Source organism: Morone saxatilis, unplaced genomic scaffold (assembly GCF_004916995.1).
Source record: "Morone saxatilis isolate NCDOM2014 unplaced genomic scaffold, NCSU_SB_2.0 Contig19, whole genome shotgun sequence".
Taxonomy (NCBI): Eukaryota; Metazoa; Chordata; class Actinopteri; family Moronidae; genus Morone; species Morone saxatilis.
The window spans coordinates 13,912,564-13,921,760 of record NW_023339751.1 but is presented as its reverse complement, the minus strand read 5'-3'; the positions used below and the strand labels follow the sequence as shown (position 1 = coordinate 13,921,760).

At 45.6% G+C, this 9,197-nt stretch overlaps 1 protein-coding gene across 1 annotated transcript in view; it reads left to right on the top strand.

Moving 5' to 3' along the window:
- Positions 1-1,344: 1,344 nt before the first annotated feature.
- zranb1b (zinc finger, RAN-binding domain containing 1b) overlaps positions 1,345-9,197 on the top strand; it is a 16,913-nt gene continuing 9,060 nt past the window's right edge. The window contains exons 1-3 of the mRNA XM_035663136.1: positions 1,345-1,732; positions 2,886-3,940; positions 7,774-7,961. Of these exons, the coding sequence (XP_035519029.1) occupies positions 2,980-3,940; positions 7,774-7,961 (1,149 nt within the window). The 5' untranslated portion in view covers positions 1,345-1,732; positions 2,886-2,979. The remainder of the gene's footprint in view (positions 1,733-2,885; positions 3,941-7,773; positions 7,962-9,197) is intronic.

Genomic DNA, 9,197 nt, shown 5'->3' with positions numbered 1-9,197 from the left:
ACAAGGGAGGGGGGGGGGGTAGCATTTAAACAGCACTTACTGTAAAAGCTTGTCTCAGTTGAGTGTTGTGGTGGTATAGAGCAGCAGTTCTCAATGTTGGTCCTCACTCGTAATCCTGCTCCTCAGTCCCTAGATGATTGCTTTTTAAGTCTTCTGGCATCCGCAGGTGTAACCCTGACTTGATGGCCAGAATGAAAACCAGCAGGGCTCTGGTGCTGACGACCGCTGGCATAAAGCGTGAGTGTGCTAACATTGTTAGGATCCTATACCTTTTTCAAGTTCCAACATAATACAAATACACACTCATGTACTCTTACTGTATGGAGTGACCCTTCCCTTCCTTCCCCAAGCGGGCCATTGCAACATCAACACCTCCCTGAAAGCACAAAGTCCAGTGCACAGCTTAGGTCTTCTCAGCTTTTACCTGGATATGTGTACTTGATGAAAGTAGACCAAGGACTTGCTTGGACGAGCACAGAGAACATGGTTCTTAAACTGGGGGATAATAAATGAGACATGCATATGTGATATAATGTGCCTTTGTTTTCTTATTGTGTTGAATAAGAGTACGACTTTAAATGTGCAAGTGATTTTTGCATGCTTTAAAAATGTATATGGTTACATTCATGCTCTTTCTGTTTAGAAAAAATGGGATTTGCAGGTTAATTGGAGAGCATAAAACCTTTTTAAAATGACATTTAACTTCTTCCAAAGACTAAAAACTAAAACTGTCACTCCTACGTTTATTTTGTATTTGTATGCGCCAAACCTACTGGTGCTTGTGTCAATGACATCACATTGGAGGGGGACGGGCTTTCCTGTAAACAATAGTTGCAACCATGCGTACATTTTATCTGATGAACAAATTATTTGTTAAAGTATTAATTATGGCGCTAGTTAAATGTCTGCTATGGAGTGTGTAACAACAATAACAACAGAGCGCTGGGAACTGTTGCTCAAGCTGTCATGCATTACTGCAGACTGCTTGCTGCAGTATTTTTACGATGACATCATCCCCTTATCCCTTTTGAGGGGATACCACGTGGTTGCCGGCCAGAGATGCAACAATTTACGATGCACAAATTGAAAACAAACATATTATTTTTTTCCACTGTACGTAACGGGGCCCACCGACGAGAAGAAGTGAATGTTTACACGGAATTGCCGGTGTTATCATCACTGTGACATTCGAGCCTGTTTTGCCTCCACGGAGCCCTTTAACAGTTGGAACGAGAGACGTAGAATCTGATTGGTCAATGTTGGGGGATACACAAAAATCAACCAATCAGATTGGTTGGCAGATTCAGGTGGTAAATCCTGATCCTGCCTCTGACTGTAACACGGCCCGGAGCTCTCGGCTCTCTCCCCTCGTAGTGTATTTTTTTTTTTAGCCCTGCCTCGGTTGCTTCCCTTCCCCTGTGCCGCCATTAAAGCCCGTCCGCTCGGTGTTTTGGAAATCGGGAAGAGGATAAAAATGATTTAACGCGTCAAAGGAGACGGCCGAGGGACGGGACTGGGGGGGGGGTTCTTGCTCCGCGGTATGTATGGACCTTCAACTGCAAACTAAACGGCGCCCCAAAGAAGTAAATATGCGGTTAGTGTTGACCAAGTGAGAGCAGCCCGAGTTCGGATTGGAGTGGGTTTCTCTGGTCAGGGGGGGAAGCTCCGGGAAGCTCCACTTGTTTTGGCCGCAGTGGGGGAAACCGAGGAGTGTAAACACAGCGAAGCAAAGGTAAGGCTTTCAGCGTTAGCAGACCCTCTTGTGGAGTTAGTAGGGGCCTCTCAAGCGGTCCACACACAGTTAATCCCGTAACGATAGCGAGCATCCAGCTAAGGTTAGCCTGGCAACAGAGCGCACGGAGCCTAACGCTGGTTGTCATGTAAGATAAACATGTAATGTAATATAACATGTAAGATAAACAGCTCGCTCCGTGGGGCTGTTCACAAGCGATAGTTTAATAGTCGACTCATGTTAGCTGTACATGCTCATGCGACTTCTCATTAAACTGTTACACTCCGCTTGTTTGTTCCGTCCGACTGTGTTCATGTTGTGCACGACATGCAAGTAACACAAAACAGGCTGGACGTGACTACCGTAGGTGTTAAACGTGGGCACTGTGCTCGGTAGCTTTGCCTAGAAAAACACGCAGCTCTCGGGGACTCGTATCTCGCCTATGTGTTGCATATCTCTCGGTGTGTTGGTAAACTTGGAGGCGTGGTGTAAACACGGAGCAACCTCCCCGAGCTGCCCCCCTCGGCGAGTTAAAACTTTTTAACTTTGGGTCCAGTAAATACTGTCCAGAATACAAACACGGGCCGCATGTAGCTCGCAGCGTCCAGCTCCATATGTGAGTGAGGTGATGAGCTTTGGGGCGAATTCAATTTCAGTGCATCAGTAAGTGTCCTAACCGGTCACGCGCCTCCCTGCTGGGTGTCTGGTTTCATATGTCCTTGTCTCTTGTTACCCAGCTCGGTTGTAGGGCACATTTGACTTACTGTATGTGTTTAAAGACAGTTTCAAGTTTTATTAGAAACGAGGGGGCTCAGTGTTTCACTCCTGGCTGCACTCAGTCCTGGCGCTTTGCTTTGTGGGTCTCCAAACATCGATACCCTACTTTTTGTTGTTGTTACAATTAAATGCCAAATCAACAGCAGGCAGCACTGTAGAGATTTTGTTTGACAGTAAATGACCTAATGGCTCAGTGGCACAGTGGCTGTAATAAAGCCTACTTTGGTTGTTGTTGTTGTTGTTGTTGTGTGTGGAAAGTCAAGTCCCAAAGCTGTTTGAATGCAGAAACATTTCTTTCACCTTTCTTTCTCAATATGTTTATTTGGCGTCACATCAGTGTTTTTCTAAAATGCCATATATTCTTTGTATGCCCTAGTGTCCCGCTTGCTGTGTGATCTCCTCGAGAGTGGGTCTGCCGAGCTGAGAACCCCTCTGAACGGCAGGAAGCCTCCCTCGGTGGCGGCGCGACGATGACCGAGCTGGTTGCCAAGTGGGCATGTGAATACTGCACATACGAGAACTGGCCGTCAGCCATCAAGTGCACCATGTGCCGCGCTCAGAAGCCCAGCGGGGGTGCCATCATTACCGAGGAGCCCTTCAAGAGCAGCCCTGCTCTGGACGCCAGTCTGCATCAGTGGGACCCCGCAGGCCTCAGCAACAGCCCGACCCAGGGGGGCTCCAGCTTACTCATCTGTCCAGACTCCAGTGCCCGACCTCGTGTCCGCATTGCTGACGTACCCGAGACTAGTAGCAAGTGGTCATGCCACATGTGCACTTACCTGAACTGGCCTCGGGCCATCCGTTGCACCCAGTGCCTGTGCCAGAGGCTGCAGGCTCAACAGCAGCAGCACGGGCGACACGCGACCCATCAAGGACATCACACCCAGCAGCCACGCAGCCCCACAGAATCACCCCAGACCTCGGGCTCCGGGTGCCGCCCTGCTCCCCCGGCCACCACTACAGACCCCTGTGAGGAATATAACGACCGTAACAGGCTCAACACTCACGCACAGCACTGGACCTGCACTGCCTGCACGTACGAGAACTGGGCCAAGGCACTCAAGTGTGTGGTTTGCGACCACCCCAGGCCGAACAGTCTGCTCGCTGAGCCCATTGAACTGGCGTCGGAGCCTGAGAGCCAACAGCCTTCCTCAACACTTAATGAACAGGACCGGGACAACAGGAGGGGTGTTGTTGGGCAGGGAGTTGGGAATGTGTTAGGTGGGCTGGGGGGTTGTAGCAGCAGTCAGAGGAGGTCACCCCCGACCTCAAAACGGGAGTCAGAGGTGAACATGGACTTTCAGAGGATTGAGCTGGCATCAGGGGCTGGGATTGGGATCAAAGAGGAGCTGGAGGTGGATTTCAAAAAACTGAAGCAGATTAAGAACAGGATGAGAAGGACTGATTGGCTGTTCCTCAACGCCTGCGTCGGTGAGTTTCAAGAGTATAAGGCTTTACTGAAGTGTATTCAACTTGTTTCCCTTGTGTTTTGTTGTGTTATGAGGTGAGCATCGAGTCCTGCCCGCAGAGAAGTGGGTGACTGAAACAGGATTTCCCAGAATTTGTGTGAACAATTAATATGGTTTTCCCATCTGCCAGGTAACTGGTTGCAGTTGAGTTCATAAAGCCGAGCCCAGAGGATTGTGATTTGTTGATGCACTGTATGCTCAGAAATCCCCTGCATTCATGTAGTGTAAAACCTACACAAAGTGTCGGGCCACCCACACTGCAGACTGGTGAATGTGGAGTGGGAGGGAGGACGAACATTTTAAGAACAACTAGTGATTCCTTTTTTTTCCTCTCACACCACTATCTCACTCTTTCTTTTGCCTTTGCCATGGCTACGTAGAGTTTGTTCTGCACACCCACTCAAACTCCAGTCCCTTTTCCCTCTCTCTCTCTCTCTCTCTCTGACAGACAATTCTTCGGTTTTACACTAAAAGGTTTGACAGCCATGTATGCATTTGATATCCCAATGAATCTCTTGTAGTAATTAATAGTTACACTCTTTTTCATACTGCTACGTTCCTCAAAGCAAAGGAATCATCGGGTCTGAATGTCAGAGAAACGTCACCGCAGTCAGTCTGCGTCTGCTCTCACACCGGGTCTCTTACTGCACGTGACATGGTGAATCCCCTCATGTCTGTGTGGCTTGTCCCCTTGGGACTAGGTCTCGTCTGGACGTTGTCTGACGTAAGTGGGTGTGATTTCGCTCTCCTTCTCCGTCAGCTTGGTCCACAATCTCTCTTTGCCCACAAATTCATTAAATCACTTTTAGGTCTGCCTCTAATGATTATTTTCATGAGAAATATCCCCCTATTATTTCCTCTGTTAAAAATGACAGCTTCCCAGAATGAAAGTAGACATTTGCATATATATAAAATATTCATCTTACTGTCACAGAAAACAATATAACTCTACAGTATAATATTGCTCTTTCAGGAGCTGGAATCAGAACAATTTGCCATTTTTGTTTGATAAATTACTTAATTGTTGCCTATTTAATAATGAATCAATTAACTATTTGTTTCATCTCTAGTGTCTGACTTCTTTCTTCTCAAATTTTCCCACAATGGAACAAAAATGTGATGTCCATAGTTTTTTTCCACTCAACCCACAATGCAACGTTTCGCCGTTGCTTCTGAGACGCCACACGTGCAAGCGACACTAATGCTTCTTCGATATCCCAATTTAATGCTCACTATGTAACAAACCACTTAGTGTTAATTACGTAGGGAGTAGTGAGTCTCACAGGACATCGAGAGACTCCACAGCCTCTTTGTGCTGAGAATAGACAAGTGAATCTGTCCTGTGTTGCTAGGTAGGTTTCCCTGTCACTGACATACAGACGTTAGTGTTTGCAAACAGCGGTCTCAGAGTAGATGCTCCAGTTTCCAAAGGGACCTGCTGCACTAAAAATAGCCTGACCCATGCATCAGAAGTAAGAAGTCATGGACAGCAGCAGTGACCTTTGCTCCTGCAGTGTGCACAACATGATACCAGGGAACTTATATTTAAATTATATCTTATGATTTACAAAATGTCAAAATATTGGACATAAAAAAAGGAGTAAATTCTTCTTATTTGATTAATTAGTGTTTCTGTAAGCTGGGGGATCCTCAACGATTGTTTGCTTTATGGGAGCTTCTGTAAAAGCTGTCTGCCAAATATGAGTTGCATCCATGTTGACAACTAGTAATGTGTCCGACTCAGCCCTAAAGACTTGTTTTCTTAAAGAGTGAACGAGTGAATCCAAGGGGAGGAGATAGTTTCACTTGTCTCTAGTGCAGGAGCACAATGAGCGTCAGGATCTTGAAACACGAAAGCATTGATTCATTTGACTTTTTTTTATCCAAAGCGACAAACAACACGTCACTGTAGAACCAAAGTGATTTGGAAACAGGTGAAGCAGTCCCACCTCACAGTAAAGGTGAACTGTCTCGGTAAAAAGCTCACATCGAAACGACGAGGCGGAGGAAGATGTTGTTGTGATATATAGTAAGCAGCGTGGTTTACCTTTTAAATCCTAACTGTGGTGGACACGCTTGTTACTATCATTCTGTCAACCTTTCGCACTTAGCCAGCATTTAGATTTCAATTTGAAGTGGCTGGTTTTGCAGGTAAACGTAGACCTACTATAGAACTACCGTTTGTCCGATCGCTGCTGTTCATTTTCCTGTGATGAAGGTGCGAAGGAGACCACTGCTCTCCTGTACTTCTGTGAAGCCCAGCATCACTTAGCACCATCCGTTCTGTCTCATCGGTCTTTAAGTGTACGCCTCTGTGCACGTTTGGCCCTTTTGTGTCGTCTAAAGGCTCTGTGGGTGACTGCAGGGCTACAGGCACACCAACACTAATGGAGCGCATTGTGGAAAGTGGCTGTGATCCCTCTCTATCACACTGCGCTGCTATTGTGTCCTTCCTCTCCTCCTCTCTCACAGCGCCAGCCAGCTCCACATGGCACAGCGAGTCCTTCCACCCACTCCGCGTCTCTCTCGCTCTGGGTCTCGCTCACACACGGATCACGCAGCCGAGCATTGTGTGTGGTCCTTTGACGTGAGAACAAAAGCTCAACGGTGTTTAATGTTGTCAGATGTGCGAGAGGATACTAAACGGGCGTTTACTGGACTTGCTAGAAATGGAAAGAGAAATTTTGTGAACCTGTGTAGCGTTGAGATTAATTCACACTTTGAGGTTCGGTTTGATTTTATTCTGTCGTAACACAGTTGTCACAATAGTTTGTTTCCCTTCAGCAGCTAATAACTGTGGCTGTATCTCACCGTGTTGCTGGTTTGATCACAGTAACGCAGGACAACTTTTCTCGTGTTGATTCGATCATTCAACCATCCACATTTCATTCTTACTCCACTTACCACCCGTGTGTGTGTGTGTGTGTGTGCGTGTGTGTGTTATTGCTTCGGCTTAGGAGCTGGACTAAAAATATCCCAGGACTGTTCACTATTGTACAGGAACTAACATGCTCATCACCTCAGCTTTTCTTCCTTCCTTCCTACATTAAAATACAGAATAGACCAAATATGGTTCAGGCCTGAGCATCAGACGTGTACACATCCGGTTAATCAGTGGGCGTACAAGGGGAAGCTTTCAATGATGGATTACTGTAATGATAAGCGTCTTAGCATTCTGACTTCAAAGACTGTAGACAGTTGTGTGCTGGTGGTTTGACATAAATTGCTTCTGGCAGATAGTAATATTTGCGTTTGGCCAAAAAAGGTAAAGAAAAGCAAACATCTGCATCAAACCTATCCTTCAACACAGCGCTGACACATTACAGTGCGACCCCCCTATCGTCTTTTCTCCTTGACTTCAAAGTCGGTGGAGTTTGAAGCTGTTGCAGCTGCGACAGAGATGAAGCACATTCTGATCTCTAATATTTTATACTTTTTGGTTGGGGACAGGATGTCCTCTGCACAAGGTTGTTCTCAAGATAAGTGGTTTTTGTATCCTTGGTGTGTGATTTTAAGCACAGTGATCAACAAGTTGTTATTTAAGTGGCCTGACGCAAACAAAAAGGAAACTCCTTTGTTTTACTTCTCAGATCTTTTCTACTAATCCTTACACTGTTAATGCTGTGTTTGAAGGTCGCACACACACCTTGTGTTGACTTCTAATTATATGGAAAATGTTCTTTTTTGTGCAAACTGTACACTGCCTAATTTATTCTACAGTATTCTCAGTATCAATCTTCATTTTAAAACCATTTATTAAAGTGACCTTTTTCCTCATCCGTCTTTGTCTGAAAGGCGTTGTGGAAGGCGATCTGGCAGCTGTGGAGGCCTACAAGTCATCGGGAGGTGACATCGCACGACAGCTAACATCAGATGAGGTGCGCCTTTTAAATCGGCCCTCGGCATTTGATGACGGCTTCACGCTGGTTCACCTCGCCATCCGCTTCCAGAGGCAGGACATGCTGGCTGTGTTACTCACGGAGGTCAGTAGAGACAACCAATGGGTTATTACTCTTTCAGGAATCTCCCTTCCCGGCTACTGCGTATCTGTGTGAGCTCTGTTTGCACTGTAACCACACAGTCGACTCTAGCACTTAAAACATTTACATGACATGTTGGTAGATCATAGATCAGTGTGAATCATTCTGTACAACAAATGTAAAAGTTCAAAGATTGAGCATAATAATTTACAAGCTTTGTGGGAGGATAAACATGCAGAGAACTTCAAACAAGGCGTAACTCATTCGTGTTTTGGGAACAAACAAATGCCTCTAAAAAAATTGGCTGTGCTGATATTCTAGCAACAGACTTAAGACACAGTGGTTTATTCAAAAATAGTCTTCCTACGTGGCCAGTTTGGTCTGATTCATGTTAACTATTTAAAAAAGCAGGATACCAAAAACAGTTTGAGGGTCGCTGGTTGAAATTACACCTTTGAATTCTGCTATTATTGCATCTTTTTGTTGTTGTTGTTGTGTCAGAGATTATGCAGCTTTTTCTTGTGAACTCAACATCCAATGAGATTAGCCAGGAGGAATCACAAGAGCAAAGGGTTTATAGAGAGGAAAGGGACTGGAATTCAGCCTCACACTGCTCTCTCTGTGTGTGCAGGAGGTCAGATTTAGAGAAGCCTGGTGCACCGCTTATAATAATTTCACCTCCTGCTCCTGTATTCGTAATTATTTTATGTTATTAGGGATTTTGATAACCAATGTTTTGTTAAAAAAAATGAGGTTTCCCTGGCGTCTGTTCAACAAGAAGGCTCACCCTGCATGTGTGTGCGCGTCTGCAGCGTGCTGAAGTTGATTGCAGCTCGCTTGCCGTCGGCACTGTTATCCCAGATTATCTGTACACACACCTCTCCTCCCACACTCTGTCATTGTCCCAGTATTTCCAAGGGGGGTCAGTGAATAAGCGCTGGATCATGCCCCGAAAAATGCTTTAAAGCAGAAAACAGCTCGAACATCAAACACGGACAATTCTTTTCCTCGTGTTGTCCTAGAGGCAACTTAGATTAGATTAGTGAAAGTAAAATTAGCTCAGATCACACAGTTGCCTACGTAAACACACACAAAGTAAAGGCTCTTGTAAGTGTTCAGGCTCCAACTGTGCTGAAAAACAAAATTGCACTTTGTTCCACGTTGTTCTTACTGTATATGTAAAAAGTTATATTCAGCAGCCATTACTAGCCTAAGCCAAAAAGCAAACACTGTAATTCC